The 18,650-nt window shown below is 34.4% G+C and overlaps 1 protein-coding gene across 4 annotated transcripts; it reads right to left on the reverse strand.

Annotated features, from left to right (window-relative positions):
• Nucleotides 1–1,651: 1,651 nt before the first annotated feature.
• LOC137823709 (transcription factor MYB3R-3) lies at nucleotides 1,652–16,987 on the reverse strand. Of its 4 annotated transcripts, none has more exons than XM_068628944.1 (9): nucleotides 16,709–16,987; nucleotides 16,100–16,251; nucleotides 15,835–15,886; nucleotides 15,536–15,593; nucleotides 13,072–13,166; nucleotides 12,890–12,993; nucleotides 12,499–12,627; nucleotides 10,763–11,870; nucleotides 1,652–1,956 (listed from the first exon to the last, which is right to left on the reverse strand). In XM_068628944.1, exons 2-8 carry the CDS (start codon nucleotides 16,246–16,248, stop codon nucleotides 10,775–10,777), a joined length of 1,683 nt encoding a protein of 560 aa, XP_068485045.1. In that variant the 5' UTR covers nucleotides 16,249–16,251; nucleotides 16,709–16,987; the 3' UTR covers nucleotides 1,652–1,956; nucleotides 10,763–10,774. The 4 variants fall into 4 exon arrangements, with proteins under 4 accessions (XP_068485045.1, XP_068485046.1, XP_090149521.1 ...); XM_068628945.1 differs by having other exon boundaries at nucleotides 16,100–16,260; nucleotides 16,709–16,877; XM_090293395.1 differs by having other exon boundaries at nucleotides 16,091–16,251; nucleotides 16,709–16,876.
• Nucleotides 16,988–18,650: the final 1,663 nt, after the last annotated feature.

Below are 18,650 nucleotides of genomic sequence, written 5' to 3' on the forward strand. Positions count from 1 at the left end.
AGAACCTTGATGACTAAGTGCTTATTTAAGAGTGATTTTTGCTTTTACTCCATCGTGTTATTGTTAGGCTAATAATATCAGGTTATGAACTCCATTTTTTGCTCACCAAAAGCATAATTGGCAAAAATGAAAAACAATTAATAATTTGTTGTGTCATCCCTTTTATTTACGCTGAGGTTAAGTAGAATGAAAAGATTACTATTTCCATCCCTGCTACTTGTTTTTCGTTTAGAAGAAGGTCACAAACCATACTGAAGGAAAAAACATTGTAATATTGATTTCATAAACCTATCTAATTCAGTGGAAGAAAAAAGAAAAAAAAATAATCTAAAAGACTAAAATCGTAAAAACTGAAAATTGAACACAGCATATACTTTTTTTTTTATATGGAGTTGTATTTCAGATTTGATGTTAAAAACAGGTGCAATTAAATTCAAACTAAATTTACTTGCACATACGTATAAAATTTTATTCATGAATTTGCAATATCACTTATGTTTGTATTTTATATTATATATTTATAAATTCACATAATTTGTACTTATTTAAATAAAAGTATTTAATTAAAATAAATAAAAAATTCTAACTGTGAGTTGTAATTATCAAGTGGTGTAAAATTTTATTTTTACTATATTTTAACTGTTATACTATCATTAGTTATATAATACATAAAAATATTTGACATTTTAAATTGCTTTTATTTATAGCACTTACTTAATACTTTCTAAAAAATATTAAAAGCCAAAATCAATCCAATTCAAACTGGATTAAAAATTTAAACAAACAAAATATATCTTAAATTAAAAGAAAAACTAAAAATAATTAACTAGGATGAGATCACCTTCCGAGCTTACATTTGTTAGGTATTTCAAGAAAAAACACTGAAAAAATGCAATCTTAATGTCATAAATAAATTCATGTATAAATGATTAAGAAATCCCTTTCAACCTAAAATCATAAAATAATACATTTATGATTACTTCTATTTATATATTATTTATCTTACTTATCTCTAATTAATCTAAAACTTTCTTCATTTTACTAGTTAAACCACATGATCTACCCCTTGAAAAGACCCGTTAATTCCTTATAGTTTCATTTTTGCGTAGAACAAGTGGGTATTTAATCTCATTTACTCCCTAGCTTTCCTCTCTCAGTGTCAGTGTCCACACAATAAAGTTGGTGTTCTTTCCTATCTAAGCATTTTGCCACTCCACTGCAAATTTCCTTTGCCCTTACACGAACTTGGTAGTTCGCTGCTTTTAAATTATTCCAAAATCACTGTAACAGCTTTTAATGCAACAGTTCTCAAGGATCAAATTCAAACCAATGCTTATACATTTAAACTTTAAAATTTATAAGAAAAAATAGTTAAAGTAAATTTTTTTCGTGTATATTAGAATGGTCAAGGTGGTCTAGGACTACTAATTATTTCTCTTAAGTTGTGTTGATACCACTTGTATGCATAAGTTATCTTCGATTTTGATGATAATTTCAGATTGAACATGCTCTATTTCCATTCTGAAATAGCAGCACCTCAGTGATTGTCAGAGTAATTTCAATGTAAAGTGTACATCAAACCAGCTGGGGCGATAACGTAAGGATCACACACTTATTAGTAGCTCAGGCAAGAAATTATTTGGAAAAATGATTGAAGGAATCTAAGAACATTGATGACATTTGAGAAAATTTATTTGTCCTAAGACAACTGTACAAATCTCTGATAAATACAACTAGCTATATGTATCCACAAGTAAATGAAAATTTCAATTCTTATTCTACACATACCAGACCCCTACTGTTGCTGAGGTGTGATGGAAATGACAGCAAACTATTATGTGGACAAGTGCAAGTCATTGTGACCCGTGCACTGAATTTTCTTTATAATATTGGTAAACATTTCAAACAATTTAGAAAACAATCAGCCAGCTTTAATACCAAGTCCAATCATAATCCCTGCGTCAATTCAGAAGAAATAGTTATTAGGACTCATAACTACTAGCCTGATGATGATTGATCATCAGATAACAAAAACTGCAAGGAAAACACCATCTCCTACCAAAAGAGATAAAGGTAAATAAACCTGCTCAATCATATTGCTAAAGCTATACAAAAAAACCAATAATTCAAAGGACGATGTTTAGATGTTTAATGGTGAGTGGCATGGAACCATTTTATTGTTTGGATGCTTTTCTGATGGAACAAATAAAGAATGATTCCATTTTGTACCCCATAAATCGGAGGAGAAGAACAAGCTTGAAATCTAGTTTAGTCTTTGTCAAAACTGTTTAGGAAGTTTTATATTTTATCCTTATTATATTTTTATTTTGTATCACAGCTGTATCTTACTATTAATATTAGGATTATGTATTTAGAAACAATCCCACAATCATAGGGATTTGTTTCTCTAGAATTAGTTGTCCATATTTCCTAAAATAACTAGCAAGCTCTCATGTATATATAGGTCTAATGACCTCATAATTTAAATAGAAGAAAATATTATTCCTTCTAAACTTGATATGGTATCAGAGCTCCTGATCTTTAGGAGTCTCTGACCGTGCCTGAAAACCCTAAGTTGCAGTCGTCATTGCTGCACAACATTGAGCCTTGCTGCAGCCTTCATTGCTGCACAACCTTGGCCTAATCGCAGCCTTCATTGCTGTGTAGCCTTCACCGCGGCTACTGTTCACCGCGGTTACTGTTCACCACGCACTGTTCATCACGGTTACTGTTCACCGCCGCTACTGTTCATCACTGTGATGGCTGAGATCACTGAGATCGTGAATCCTATTGGGGACAGATTCCAAACTGCTGGAGAATTGCAGAATGTTCATTCTGCTTATAGATTAAATGGAAAAAATTATCTCAAATGGTCTCAACTCATTAGAACCATCTTGAAAGGAAAAGGAAAGGTCAGTCACCTGACTGATATGGCCCCTGATGAACAGGATGCCAAGTTCAAATCATGGGATGAAGAAGACTCCATGATCATGGCATGGCTGTGGAATTCAATGGTCCCAGAAATCAGTGATACCTGCATGTTCCTTAAATCAGCAAAGGAAATTTGGGAGGCAGTAGAACAAACCTATTCTAAGGCCAAGGATGCTGCTCAAATATATGATGTAAAAGTGAAAACCGTGGCTGCCAAGCAGGGAAACAAATCTGTTACAGAATATGCCAATCAACTCAAGTCCCTATGGATGGAATTGGATCACTACCGAGTTATAAAAGCAAAATGTTCAGAAGACTCAGCAATCCTTAAGGAGTATATTGAACAAGATAGAGTCTATGATTTCTTGGTAGGCCTGAATCCTGAATATGATCAGGTTCGAATCCAAATCTTGGGAAAAGAGAAAGTCCCAGGGCTTAATGAAGTGGTAGCCATTATTCGAAGTGAAGAAAGCAGGAGAGGACTGATGTTGGAGACCCCAACTACTGAAAGCTCAGCAATGAAAGCTGAAGGAGGAACAGCCATGCTAACTAACCAGAAGAAAAGCAGGTTTTCCAATATAGAGAAAAAACAGGAGGAAGTCTGGTGTACCTACTGCAACAAGCCGCGCCACACAAGGGAAAAGTGCTGGAAATTACATGGAAAACCCCCAAGCAGAGAATGGGGCCAGAAAGGAGGCCCTCCAAAAAGGGAAGGACAAAGACAAGCACACATTGTTAATGGACAAGGAGAAGAATCTGTCCAGCTGAATCATGAAGAGATAGAAAGGGTAAGGTCCTTCCTTAGTAAATTGGAGAAGCCCTCAGGTATGTGCTCCTTAACATATTCTGGTAAGTTTCCATTTTCTTTTGGACTTACTGCTTCAGATACACCCTTTACTCATTTCTGGATACTAGATTCAGGTGCTACTGACCATATGACCCCTCTACCTAAATACTTCTCCACATATATCCCATGTCCTAGCAACAAGAAAATTTCCACAGCAGATGGAACATGTATAACTGCCGCAGGTGAAGGAGAAGTCCAAATAAGCCCATCTATAACATTAAAACATGTCCTTCATGTCCCTAAATTGTCCACCAATCTGATTTCTGTACAGAAACTCACAAAAGATCTCTCTTGTAACGTTGTTTTTCATAACAACTATTGTGTATTTCAGGACAAAAACTCAGGGAGGACGATTGGACATGCTAGAGAATGGAATGGCCTATACTACATGGAGGATCCTAATCTTGGTATCAATAGTCACTCTCTCATATCTGAATCCACCATGACCAATAAAGAGAAAGCTCAACTATATCATTGTCGGCTAGGACACCCTTCATTTCAAGTTGTAAAAGTGCTCTTCCCTTCCTTGTTTCAGAATTTAAATGTGGAGAGTCTCCATTGTGAGGTGTGTGAGCTTGCGAAACACAAGCGTGTACCTTTTCCCATTAGTAATAAAATGAGTCCTTTCCCTTTTTTTCTTATCCATACTGATGTCTGGGGTCCTGCTAATATTCCTAATATCTCAGGTGCTAAGTGGTTTTTAACCTTCATAGATGATTGTACACGGGTGACTTGGGTTTTCCTATTGAAACATAAATCTGAGGTTAGCTCCATTTTTGTTCAGTTTGTGTCTATGATTAAAAATCAATTTGGAGTTAATATCAAGAGAATTAGGTCTGATAATGCTAAGGACTACTTTAACCTGGTGCTAAACTCTTTTTGCCAAAAGGAAGGGATAATTCATGAGTCTTCATGTGTTAACACACCCCAACAGAATGGGATTGCAGAAAGAAAAAATGGGCACTTATTAGACCAAACTAGAGCTCTACTTTTTCAAAATCATGTCCCTAAGAAATTTTGGGGGGAAGCCCTTCTTACGGCCACCTACCTAATCAATAGGTTACCCTCTAAAATCTTAGCATCAAAAAGCCCCATGGAAGTCCTATCCTCCTTCTACCCACACCTAAACCCTACAAATAAACTCCAACCTAGAATATTTGGGTGTGTATCCTTTGTGCATGTTCATAGTAATGAAAGGGGAAAGTTGGACCCTAGGGCTGTCAAATGTGTATTCTTAGGGTACTCAACCACACAAAAAGGATACAAGTGTTTTCACCCCCCGTCAAAGAGATTCTTTGTGTCAAGGGATGTCACATTCAACGAACAAGAGAGCTACTTCCAGCCTCATCTTCAAGGGGAGAATGTAAGAGAGGAAGATGAGCCTCTCATGCTTCCAAATATGGCATTTGGACCTGAAATTGGGACAAATAGCATTGCTGTCCCTGAAACTGAGACAAGAACAAAACAAGCACCTGAACCAGCAGCAAGACCTGAATCAGCTCCTGAACAGGCACCTGAATCAGCAGCTGAATCTGCACCTAATGGTGGTGGGAAATTCGGAAAAAATCTGGTATATTCAAGAAGAGGAAAGGTCATTCCAGAATCTATCCATGTCCAAGAATCCAACCTACCATCTTTACATGAGGTAACAGTTTCTAATCCTAGAAATTCCAATAATTCTAATGAGTTTATTTTGGAAAATTCAGAAGCACAGGAGGATCAAAACCTGGATCTTCCTATTGCCCTTAGAAAGGGAACCAGAACCTGCACCCAACAGCCACTTTACCCTCTATCAAATTTCCTATCCTTTGAAAAATTCTCTCCTACCCATAAAACCTTTCTCACAAACTTAAACTCTACACCCACACCTTCCTCTGTATCTGAAGCATTATCTGACAGGAAATGGAAACAAGCCATGGATGTGGAAATGGAGGCACTAAACAAGAACAGGACCTGGGAGCTTGTCACCTTACCAACTGGAAAAAAACCAGTAGGGTGTAAGTGGGTATACGCTGTAAAGTATCGGGCTGATGGGACTATTGAGCGTTACAAGGCAAGGTTAGTAGCCAAAGGATTCACTCAAACCTATGGAGTGGATTACTTGGAGACATTTGCTCCGGTTGCTAAGATGAACACGGTCAGAGTAATATTGTCATTAGCAGCAAATCATGATTGGGATATGCAGCAGTTCGATGTGAAGAATGCATTCCTACATGGAGACCTTAAAGAAGAAATATACATGGAGTTGCCCCCTGGCTATGATGGACAGGTTGCTGCTGGAACCGTTTGTAAGCTAAAAAAGGCTCTATATGGGCTGAAACAATCCCCAAGAGCATGGTTTGGAAGATTCACCAAAGTTTTGACAAGTTTGGGCTACAAACAGAGCCAAGGAGATCACACTTTATTTATTAAACATTCAGTTTCAGGAGGAGTAACAATATTATTGGTGTATGTAGATGATATTATAATAACTGGAGATGACAAAGAGGAGCAGCAAACGTTAAGTCAATGTCTTGCCACGGAATTTGAAATTAAGACATTAGGGAGACTTAAATATTTTTTGGGAATTGAAGTGGCCCATTCCAAGAAAGGAATCTTCATATCTCAACAAAAATATATTACTGACTTGCTTAGAGAAACAGGAAAGACAGCCTGCAAACCAGCAAGTACTCCAGTTGATCCAAATATAAAGTTGGGAAGTGCGGAGGAGGATAATGCCGTGGACAAGGAAATGTACCAAAGACTCGTGGGCAGGCTTATTTACTTATCTCACACTAGGCCAGACATTGCTTTTGCTGTGAGTCTAGTCAGTCAATTTATGCACCAACCAAAGGAGGCACATTTGCAAGCTGCCCTTAGAATTGTGCAGTATTTAAAAGGGACTCTAGGAAGAGGGATTTTGTTCAAACGAAACAAAAGTGTTCGTCTTGAAGCATACACGGATGCAGATTATGCAGAGTCAGTTGTGGATAGGAGATCAACTACTGGATACTGCACCTTCCTTGGTGGAAATCTAGTGACTTGGAAGAGTAAAAAACAAAGTGTAGTAGCTAGATCAAGTGCTGAAGCAGAATTTCGAGCAATGGCCCAAGGAATATGTGAACTTCTATGGCTGAAGATTATATTGGAAGACTTGAAGATAAGATGGGATGAACCTATGAGGTTATATTGTGACAATAAATCTGCAATTAGCATAGCCCACAACCCAGTACAACATGATAGAACTAAACATATCGAGGTGGACAGACATTTTATCAAGGAAAAGTTAGACAGTGGCTTGATTTGCACCCCATATGTGTCCACTCAGAGTCAACTTGCAGACATACTCACCAAAGGACTGAACTACAGTAACTTTGAAAGAATTATATCCAAGCTGGGAATGGAGAACATCTATTCACCAGCTTGAGGGGGAGTGTCAAAACTGTTTAGGAAGTTTTATATTTTATCCTTATTATATTTTTATTTTGTATCACAGCTGTATCTTACTATTAATATTAGGATTATGTATTTAGAAACAATCCCACAATCATAGGGATTTGTTTCTCTAGAATTAGTTGTCCATATTTCCTAAAATAACTAGCAAGCTCTCATGTATATATAGGTCTAATGACCTCATAATTTAAATAGAAGAAAATATTATTCCTTCTAAACTTGATAGTCTTTGTGACAGGCTTAGAACATATAAATTGAATGAGGTACTCTCAAGTATTTTGTCGTACAAGTTAATCTGGAATCAACAAACTTAAAGCAAATTTCATTGGACAATTTTCTCTAACAAAATGACAGACAATCTTGGGTTGGAAGCAAAACATATTTTCTAGGAGATGTATGACAATAAAAAACTAAAATATTTGATACACTGTATTTTAGACAGATTTGAACAATATAACTAAATTTTCCAAATTGAGCACTTGAAGATTGCTTGAGAACTTTAAGAGACTGTCTCAATTTACAAACCAACTCAAACTCCTCCCGAGTAACAAAATTAAGGAAGTTGCTCCATGTAGGTGTCCTCCTCCCATATGAAGGAAAACATTCTTAACATCCAATTTGTTGAAGAGGTGAATGGCCACAGTTGGCATAGCAAAGAAGAAATGGACAATAGTCAAATTTGCTAGATGAGAAAAAGTATCACCGTAATCCTAACCATATATCTAAGTATATCTTTTAGCAACCAATCGGACTTTAAGACAATCAACCTAACCATTCGGCCTAACTTTAATGGCATACACTCATCTACAACCAACTATCTTTTGCCCACGTGGTAGAGGAACTGAGTCCATGTGTGATTATGTTTAAGAGATTTCAATAATCATAACTTATTGTCATCCAGGATGATAAAGTGTTACAGTCACAGTTTTAGAATTTTAGTAAAAGACATAGAGGAAATAAATGAGAAGTAGGAAGGAAATAATCTGTGAAGCTTAGATAATTGTTAAAAGGATAAGGATTACAAGTAGAATGAGTTCCTTTTCAAAAAGAATGGGCCAACTGGAATCTTCATTATCAAGGGTCATGGTATTGAGTGACAATGGTGAAGGACTTGCTGAAAAGAACTCATCATGTAAATTGGATGAATCACTGATGATAGGCAACGATGACTCAAGTGAGTTTTTAAGGTGGGAAAGGAACTTGGAGGGTTGGGTACCACTGTCATAAGTATGAAAAAATAAGGGTTCAACCACCGATAAGACATGTAGGACAAAATAAAGACTAGAGAAGAAACATGTCTCTTCAAAAAAGATGAAACTTGCAGACATAGTACTTTCTGTTTCACAAGTATAACAGTGGTACCTTTTTCGGAGGCGAGAATATCCTAGGAACACAATTTGATGGCTCTTGCCAAGAATTTGTCCAGACTTGGAAACATGTCACGTACAAAACACACAACCAAAGACATGGGAAGTAACATGAAATAGAGGTTCATTTCGAAAACAAAATGGATTAAGGAATTTTATTATCGCAGAAGAAGATATTTTATTGATAAGAAAACAAGTTAGTAAGAAAAACATCACCCAACGATGAACTATATTAGCACCAAGTAATAAGAGGTGCATGCAGTTTTAACCAACTGACCATTTTTTCTTTCTACTATACCCATTTTGTTGAAGTGTACAAGAACAAGTAGATTGATGTAACATGTGAGCTCAAAATAGCATAAAAAATCAGAAGAAAAATATTCTTTAATATTATCACTTTAGAAAATTTTGATAGCTATCCAAATTGATTTTTTATTTCATTCAAGAAAAATATAAAGATGGACAAAAGTTTAGGATGGTTTTCATTAAATAAACTCAAGTACATATGAAGTATTCCTAATGACACTAAAAAAATATCAAAATCTAAAAGGTGTAATGTGACTTAGTTCCGGTATGTTAGATTCCAGACCAAAATTAATAATTCTTACCACTAAGTTTTTTTGATAACTATCCAAATTGACTTTTTATTTCATTCAAGAAAAATATAAAGATGGACAAAAGTTTAGGATGATTTTCATTAAATAAACTCAAGTACATATGAAGTATTCCTAATGACACTAAAAAAATATCAAAATCTAAAAGGTGTAATGTGACTTAGTTCCGGTATGTTAGATTCCAGACCAAAATTAATAACTCTTACCACTAAGTTTTTTGAAGTAAATGTTGTAGACCCTGAAAAAAAAATGAGTAGGCAGGTCTACCATATAGACTATCATAAGACCAATAAAAAGGGAGAGAAGCCCCATAGGTTTCAAGAGAACCAACACTTGCATAACATCGGAAAGCTAAGTATGAGGGGTGGAACAAGGATAAGAAAAGTTGTTGAAACTGACAGAGGCGAGATGATGGTGTTTCGGTGATGGGAAGGGAAGGTAGTGCGTGGTCCACATGCGCTTGACTGAGCCACATAGAAAAGTGGCACATGACAAAGCAAGAGAGACAATCAGCCTTTGTGACTGGTCATGTTGCTGTCGGTGGTTGTTTGAGAAAAAGGCAGAGTCCGGATGCAACAGATGACAGTCAAAGACATTGGACAACATGACCTAAGATAGTGGATAGTGGTTTTGGACAATATATACAAAGTAGGATCGACCCGCTCTGGTACCAACTTGAAAGAGTATATATGAGAAAAAGAGTTTGAGAGAGAGATCTCTACAGATTCAAACACACACACATAAATTAGTTGCTTACAATAGAAGCTTAAGAAAAGAAAATGAAAAACATTATAGAGTTTATCCCTAAGATTCTAAGTTACAGATAGATATAGTACAAAATAGCTTTTGCTTAGAAGATAATACAAACTATTCTAACACAACCAAAAATCTGTCTCATTTTGGTTTTTTTTTTTTTTTGGTCGGCAATTGTCTCATTTTGGTTAAAAACATTTTCTAACACATAATGGGCTAATTCAATCATTTTGTGTCTTGCAAAAAGAATCTAGATTGAAATGGGACCACAATTATAGGTCAAAATAAGTAATGTGATATGAAAACGATTATCACAATCAACATTGATAATTTAAAGCATAAATAAACTTTAAGTAAACAAAATGAGATAATCCATTAAATAAGATCTAGTTTGAGCATCTAAAAGTTGTCTTCTCATTTGATGGAGAAACAAGACTTCAACAAATTGTATAAGAAAGACAACTGTGTGAATCAGATAATAAAAATATCCTTTCTGAGATTAAAAAGTAATTAATATCATCAGTTACTAGTGGATTGAATTTGTTTTTTTGGATCAACTTCATCCTACAAGAAAGCTTGGCTTATTCACCAGTGGACAGCCATTTATCTGATGCCTTAACGTTTAAGCAGAAAGATATATAATACAAAGTAATTAATATTATCAGTTACTAGTGGATTGAGTTTGTTTTTTGGATCAACTTCATCCTACAAGAAAGCTTGGCTTATTCACCACTAGACAGCAATTTATCTTATGCCTTAAAGCTTAAGCAGAAAGATAACATAATACATTTAAAAAACAATAATTAGCAATGACTTACAATTTTTGTGCACTATGTGGCAACCAATTTTTTTTCATGGAGACAATCTTCAGTCATGACATTGCTTCTCTTGTCATCATTCTTCTCTTTGTCAAAAGCAAACTCCAGTTGTTTCTCCACTGACTTGACAATCCCAGTTCGCTTGGATCTTAACCTATATGGGGGAGATGCATTGAATGTCTTATTACTGGGAATGTCATTCACATTGCCATGGCTTGCCGGACTCCTGGAGAAATGCCTAGAACCAGAATCATCATTGGTTCTCCCTGTTTCATTAGAAGAACGTGGATCTTTATCTACCTTCAAAACTTTACTAGGACTAGTGAGTGCTTGAACCTCAGTTCTCCTCCTCCTCAATATGGAAGGAGTATTTGGAAAAGTATTGGCAGCCCTTTTCAAAATTGATTCAGGTGTCTCAGTGCATAATTCATCACCCTTCACACGAGGTGGAGTGAAGAAACCAATAGGTGACAAAGTTGGAGTCGAACAAAACTCATTCTGCTGGCAGATATAATTTAAATAAAGAGAATCTATGGGAATTGAACTATGTAACTGTGGTGGCTCATAACACAGAGAACCACAGGTCGGACTTTCTTGCAAAGATGTTCCAATTAAGCTTGTAGTGCTCATGTCACCATTGTTTGTACAATGCTCAAAAGTGGAGTGTCCATTGAATCCGGAATTGTCAGGTCTTGGCCCATAAGTTATTCCCCAATTACCTTTTGACAGTTGTTCTGAGTTGCTACACCTAAGATCAATGTTGGAAGATCCAGGTTTGCATTCGACACAGTCAGAATCAGCAGATTCATTTGCAGGAACACTTGAAGAATCACCAACTTCTCTAACTGTTCCCGAGGACTCAAACTGATTCCTGCTACTGTCATCTAGCTTACTTATGGCTGTAGTTTCAGATGATGTTTCAACAGCTGCATTTAATTCTTTATTTGAATAAACAAGTATTGATTTACTAGCAGAACGTCTAATTGTATCTTTGACAGTAACTTGTGGACTATTCTTGGGAATTGGTGGAAGTCTTCCTGTAGCTAAATAAAAATCTAACTTTTTCTTCAAAGAACTATTCCAATGATTCTTTATTGCATTATCAGTCCTGCAGAAGAAAAATAACAGGCAAATATTAGCATGTGTTGCAATAAATCAAATGGCATGCCATTCCATCACAAAATAAATCTTCTACAAGGTCAGATAATAAACATCGAGTGCCATCCCTCTTACATAACTTATATATTCATTGAAGTATCTTTGGTCATTTTTTTTTTGCAGTCATTCACTCTAGGACTTATTCGAATTATACCATGTAGTGCTTCTCCTAAATATGTTTTGAAGAAAGTTGAACAGCTTAGTCAACTCCTTAAAAGGTGGACAAATCTTCAGAACTTGATGTTCAGGATTAAGTAGCTTTGTTGCATTAATTTTATTTTTTTTCTTTTTTGTTTCACGTTTCCGTCTTACATTAAAAAAAATCCTACTCCCATTTATTTCCCGGTAATATTTTCTAGTCTTAATGAATTTGCATTTTTATTTTAAAAAATATAAGAATATATGAATACTGAAAGAGAGCAAGAGGTACCACCACCACCAGAAAAATAAAGCTGCTTTGGACACTAGCCCAGACTAATACTTCTCAATTCGAATAACTCAAAGATTACATTCCATGATTTTTTTTTCTATGACCTTAATTTCCTTTATAACAACTAAGGAATTAAAAGAAAACAAACCTTCCATGAAGGACCTTAGCTATTTCAGCCCATTTGTTCCCATGTATACGATGAGCATTCATCAGGGCTAATTCCTCCTCCAAAGTCCAGGCATCCTTCTTTATCTCAGGGTTAAGATGATTGTGCCACCTGACAACAGTTTAAAAGGAAAAACCACTATAATCTGAGTAGTCCATATTCAAAGCCAGTCTTTGTAGTCAAATTGTCAGTTTAAACAAAGGGCCACTCACAATAAATTAAGATCTCCAAAAGTTGTGAAGTATGCAAGAAACAAATCTAAAATTATATTTAATGATTCATAAAAAGAGGGAAACATTTATTTATCAATAAAAAGATTCATAAAAGAAGATACAAAGAGTAATAACTTGCACATGATCTTCAGCTAACTTACCGCTCTCGACATTGTTTGCCTATTCGACCGGGTAAAGACTGGGCTATCAAAGACCATTTTGTTGGCCCATATTTTGTCACCAGTTCAACAATTTTATCATCCTCCTGTAAACCAAGTAAAGAGAAGTTATTAATTGAATAAAATTGTAAGAAAATTAATAAAGAAAAGGACTAAGTTTCAACCTCCTGTGTCCAAGGTCCTTTAACAAGTTCTGGATTAAGAACTTTTTGCCATCTATGCAAACACTGGACTTCTGACCTATCAGGAAAAAACTCGGCTGCATTCCACATTTTAAATATATGTCACCAAAATGATCATAGTGTTTTCATGAAACCCACATGACCATTACTAGGTTTATACATATGACAATAGTCCATCACAGAACAAATAACAAATAAACATTATATTGAAAGATGCAAAAACAAGTTTGAAATTTTAGTGGTTTGGTTGTTTCATTCTAACTTTCTGAGCTCTAAAGAAGTGAAAAACTGTGGGAATCCATGTGATATTTCAGGAATGTATATATTTTATTTTATCTTATCATGAAATTAAATTGTAATACCTAATTAGTTAGTAATAAGTGTAAATCCAGAAAACATGGGACTACAGTGTAGAGAAGGCAAAATTTGTTTCCTTAATTAATGTACAGACCAGTATATATAAACTGATTGGTATTTTCATGAAACATGTATACCAGCCCAAATTTTTTAGATGGTGATAGAGCTTTTCCAAACTAGGTTGGACCAATTGATTGGTGAAAGAAAAAGAAAGAGAAGTACAGACAGTGGAAAAGAATTAAAAAAACAAGGATTCACTTCTCAAGGGAAAACACCCTTCCAAGGAAATGTTCACTTTGCAACTGAAATACAGCTGTCTGTTAGAAATTTCATAATCCCTCGCCACTATCTTCCCCTCTTATTTATACTACCCTCCTAATCACTTATTACTTGTCTTATTCCTTCTAGAGTATACCTTTTTGATACTCTCTCTTCCCGTCCCCTGACAGACTACATCTCATGTACCTTCTACTGAAACCCTAAAATCCTTCCAAAGTCAATTTGCCTTCAGTGCCAATAATTCTCTGCTTGTCATTCTCCTTCCGATAGGCAATCATGACATGATAATTTCTTCTTCCAGTTACATATATGCACCGGTTTATCAATGTGTAACCTACAAACTTTGATCATGTGGTGTGGGCTTTGCTAAGTATCTGTTCTGTGTATTGGCTGAATTCGAAGAACTATAAAAGATGGTCTCAACTTGTCTGTACAGTGTTGAAAGGAAAAGGAAATCAGATTCACCTAACTACTACCCGGCCTATCAATGTTGACCCTAAGTTTGCAGCATGGGATAGAAGACTCCATGATAACAGCTTGGCTCTGGAATTCAATGATCCCAGAAATTAGAGACACTTGCATTGTTCTCAACACTGCAGATGAAACATGGGATGCAATAAACCTATTCCAAAGTCAAAGAGGCTGTTCAAGTATAAGAAATATAGTGGATAACAGTAGTGACGAAACAAGGGATCAAAACAGTTATTGAATGTCACAATCAACTGAAGTCTCTATGGATGATGATATAGATCATTATAAAGTGATAAAAACTAAATGCTCTGATAACGCAACAGTTCTGAAGAAAATTATTGAGCATAACTGAATACTTCCTTGTTGGTATTAATTCCAGCTTTACTAAATCAGAATTCAAATTTTGGGAAAACAACAAACTAAATTTTCAGTGACGTGCTGACTATTTCACAATGTGAAAGACAGCAGGAGTTTAATGTCAGATACCCCAACTATTGACAGTTCAGCTATGGTGGCTGGCGTATTGAAGTGGTTTCAAAAACATGAAAATAGAAGAATGATGGATTGTGAGCACATGCACCTACTGCACATTACACCCAAGAGAAATGATGGAAAGTGCATCGAAAACCTCTTATTATCAAGAATGGGGACAATGCAAAGAAGAAAGGACATGCTCTTGTTGCTGTTGCTGGAACTAACAAAGAGAATAAGCCTGAAAATCAACAAACTAATCAGGAAGGGATACAAAGGGTTGGAAGCCTAAACCAACAGGTACTTATTTGTTTTGGCATATTCAGGTAAGCTCCCATTCCCATTTCGATTAAATATCTCTGAACTACCTTCAACCCAGTTATGGATATTGGATTCATGAGCAACAGACCACGTGACACTGGTCCAAACACTTCACATATTCACCTTGTCCCAGGAATGAAAAAACTACCAGTGCAGACAGTATTGTTGTAACTACAGTTGGTTGAGAATCTTCATTGGGAGATGCGTGAGCTAGAGCTATACACAAGCATGTACCATTAAAGCAATAAAAGAAGCACATTTTTTAGCTTGTTAATATGAATGTACAGTTTCCCTCTACTGTTCATACAAATGTAATCAATGAATTATTAATTTCATTGATGATTGCCCACATGTTGCTTGAATGTGTTTCATTTCCTCGTATACATAATCAATCTTAGAGTGTATTCCATTTCTTCTATGAATTTGAAAATCACATATAAAGGTCATTAGTGATTTATTGAACCAGATGTCTCGAAAAAAGTAATTCAGCAATAACAAGTTATGTCAGAACTCCGAAGGACTAACTGCGGTAACTATTAACAAATACCTATTTTCTTCCAACTTTTTCCCTTAAAAACTGCCACAGCATTCCTTAATGTTTCATCCTGCATCATGTTAAATAAAATATTAAGAAAAATAATAATAATTTTTGTTATGATTAACTTCTATAAGACCAGCAATAATTGAAAGGACAAGCATAACAATTTTGAACTAGACTTGCACAGAAATAAAATCAACTGAGTTGAATTCACTATTTAATCAGCTTGCTAACAACCAAGAACATATCTAACCAAAAAAATTGATGATTAAAAAATCAGCATCTGTCTCCAATGAGTAAAGACTAACCTCCTGTGCTGTCCAACCACCCTTAGCACGCCTGATAGGACCAGTGGTCCGCCTGTGCCAAAAACATTCATGTAACAAAAGTCAATGCATATATAACACAGCAAGGATTCATTGTGGAGAAAATTTTCCACAGTATGAAGGGAATCAGTCACTCCACATAGGTATAAAACATGCAGCAAAGAAAACTGCCATCAAGGTAGAGCATAATGATCACAGTTCATGACTGATACTGCAATGAAAAAGTAAAGAACTTAACGGATGTTACCGATGGGAAGGTGATGTGGATGCAGGGCTACATATCCCAGGAGACTTGTGAATTGCACTGCCACTGCCTTCAGAAACAGAGGAGCAAGAAGCAGCAGTAGACTGCTTATTCTCCAGGCAACACTCCTCCGATTTCACCACCTCAGCCATATCCTTCAAGAGCTCAAAATCATAATAAACAAACCATAGCTCATATCCTTAAAAGAAAATTTGTTAAAAGAAAAAAAAAACAAAGCATAAATTCTCAGAACAACCCACCGTACACCAACCATCAAAACATCATAAAAACCCAGCTCAAATTGAAAATTTTCTAAACTTTCACAGTGAAAGACAAATTTAAGCAGAAGCCAGATCTTAAAATCTATTATCAGATCAAAACCTTCAATACCCCCTCCCCAAAAGAATTCTCACACGAAACATGGTAACGCTCCACTCAAACAAAATCTATTCGGAGTCTTTGTAGCAAAAGGAAACGGAAAGACTCGATCAAATCAATAAAAGGAAATTAACATCTGAATTTGGCAGAATAAATAAAAAACGGAAACAGATAAGAAATAAAAATAAATCGAGAAAAAAAAAAGAATCGTGATTTCTCCCAACAGTGAAGTACCTATGCTTGCAGAGAAGTGGCGGGAATCGAAGTGAAGCTCATAGAAGAGAAACCACGATGGCTTCTCTATCTCTCTTCTCTGAGCTAAGGTTTCGAAAAATCCTCGAACGTTGAAACAATGGAAATTGAAATTTAGTTTTAAAAAAAAATAGAATTTTATTTATTTACTACGTAAATGAGTGTATGTGTGACGAATATACACATAACCATAATAATAACAATATATAATAATAAATGTTGGAGCACCGACGTAACGTCGCGTGAATTACCGTTAGGGGTGCGGGCGTTGTTTCAGAGCCCGTCATTTAACGGCTGTTGTGAACGTTACCTAGGGGAACAAAAGTTTGAAACTCAAACGGCACTTAAGGCGTGACGGCGATAAAGGTCGAACAAGTTTCGGCCGTTGGATAAGAGGAGTGGTAGGGATTTGAGGTATAAGAAAAAAACTTCTAACTAGTTGTTAGAAGGTTAAAAAAATATATTAATTATTGATAACTAAAATAATAATATATTATAAAATAATAATATATTAGGTTTGGATGATAGCAACTATTAAAAGAAAGGGTTGTCATAAAATACATTTGTTATTTATGTAATAATTTATATAATAATACTTTTTATTTTTATTATTTTTCAAATGATATTTTATATTTTTTTTTATATATTTTTTCTTCAAATAAATAAATTTATTATACAATTTAGTCTGTATATATTATTTTTTATTATAAAATTTCCTCTAAAATAACGAGGATGTACCTACACAAATCCAATTCAGTAAATAGAAAAAAAATAGATAATCCTATTATATGTTTACTTTATTAAAATAAATAAATAAATGTTTTATATGAGAAATAAATAGGTGTGTCTTTTGTACTAATTGTGACAAACATAGATTTATATTGTTAATTCCTTTTTATACACTTAATTTATTATGAAGTTTACTTTGGAGACAATAGTTCACTAATTTTCCATGCATGTGAACATTTACTGATGGAAAAAATATCATTTGTGTTAGAAGTATTGTCATTAAAACTATTAATTAGTGAAAGTCACATAGCATGAATTAAATATTGTAGGACATTTGTGGATTATGTTAATCAAGAGAAAAGAATGTATTAAGTTAAATTCCATATTAAACATGTTGATGAAAAAGAGTATTGTACTGAAAAATCACACTAAAAGTAGTCATACAATTTCTCTCATGAAAATTATTTATCATGAAAGTTTCAAGAACATGGTGACAAAAAAAATAATGGTTAACACTTAAACCATTTAATTTACAAATATTTCTTACATAAATTTAAATTTATGCTTTATTAGTTAAAATTAACAAACTTGATTGAATGTAGATAACTTATTAATATGATTAATTATTTTTTTAAGAGATTATTTATTTAATTACCATCAAAATCTAAGAATTAATTTATTGATATGTTGTTGGGAATTTGGGTTTATGAATGGATAAAACATAATTATTGAAAGGATAATTTTTACTAAATCAGTCTAGCTTCTTGATGAAGATAAGGTTTACGAAAGTTTTTTAAAAAAATGTATTAATAACTGGGTGACTCAAAAATATTTAAGAACTAATCTCTTTTTCTTTTGGAAGGTAAGAATATTAATCTTATAAAAGTTCTTTTATAACCATGTTTTTAATAAAAAAAATATCTACCAGTTTTATTGATAATTAATCTTCATTATCAAGTTTGAACAATCCTTTTTAGTAAAATATTATCTCTCAATTATTTTATTTGCAAAGTTTAAATTTAGGTGGTAAGTGAACGATGTTGAACTAGTTTAACTGATTTAATAATTGAAACAGCAAAGTTAACTATCTTAAACATACTAGATAATATAATATGCAAAATATCTAAAAAAAATAAATATAGAGTCAACCATACTAAATATATCATGTTACTCACTCTTGTATCTAAAATAAAAA

This window comes from Phaseolus vulgaris, chromosome 8 (assembly GCF_051622355.1).
Source record: "Phaseolus vulgaris cultivar YP4 chromosome 8, ASM5162235v1, whole genome shotgun sequence".
Classification (NCBI taxonomy): Eukaryota; Viridiplantae; Streptophyta; class Magnoliopsida; order Fabales; family Fabaceae; genus Phaseolus; species Phaseolus vulgaris.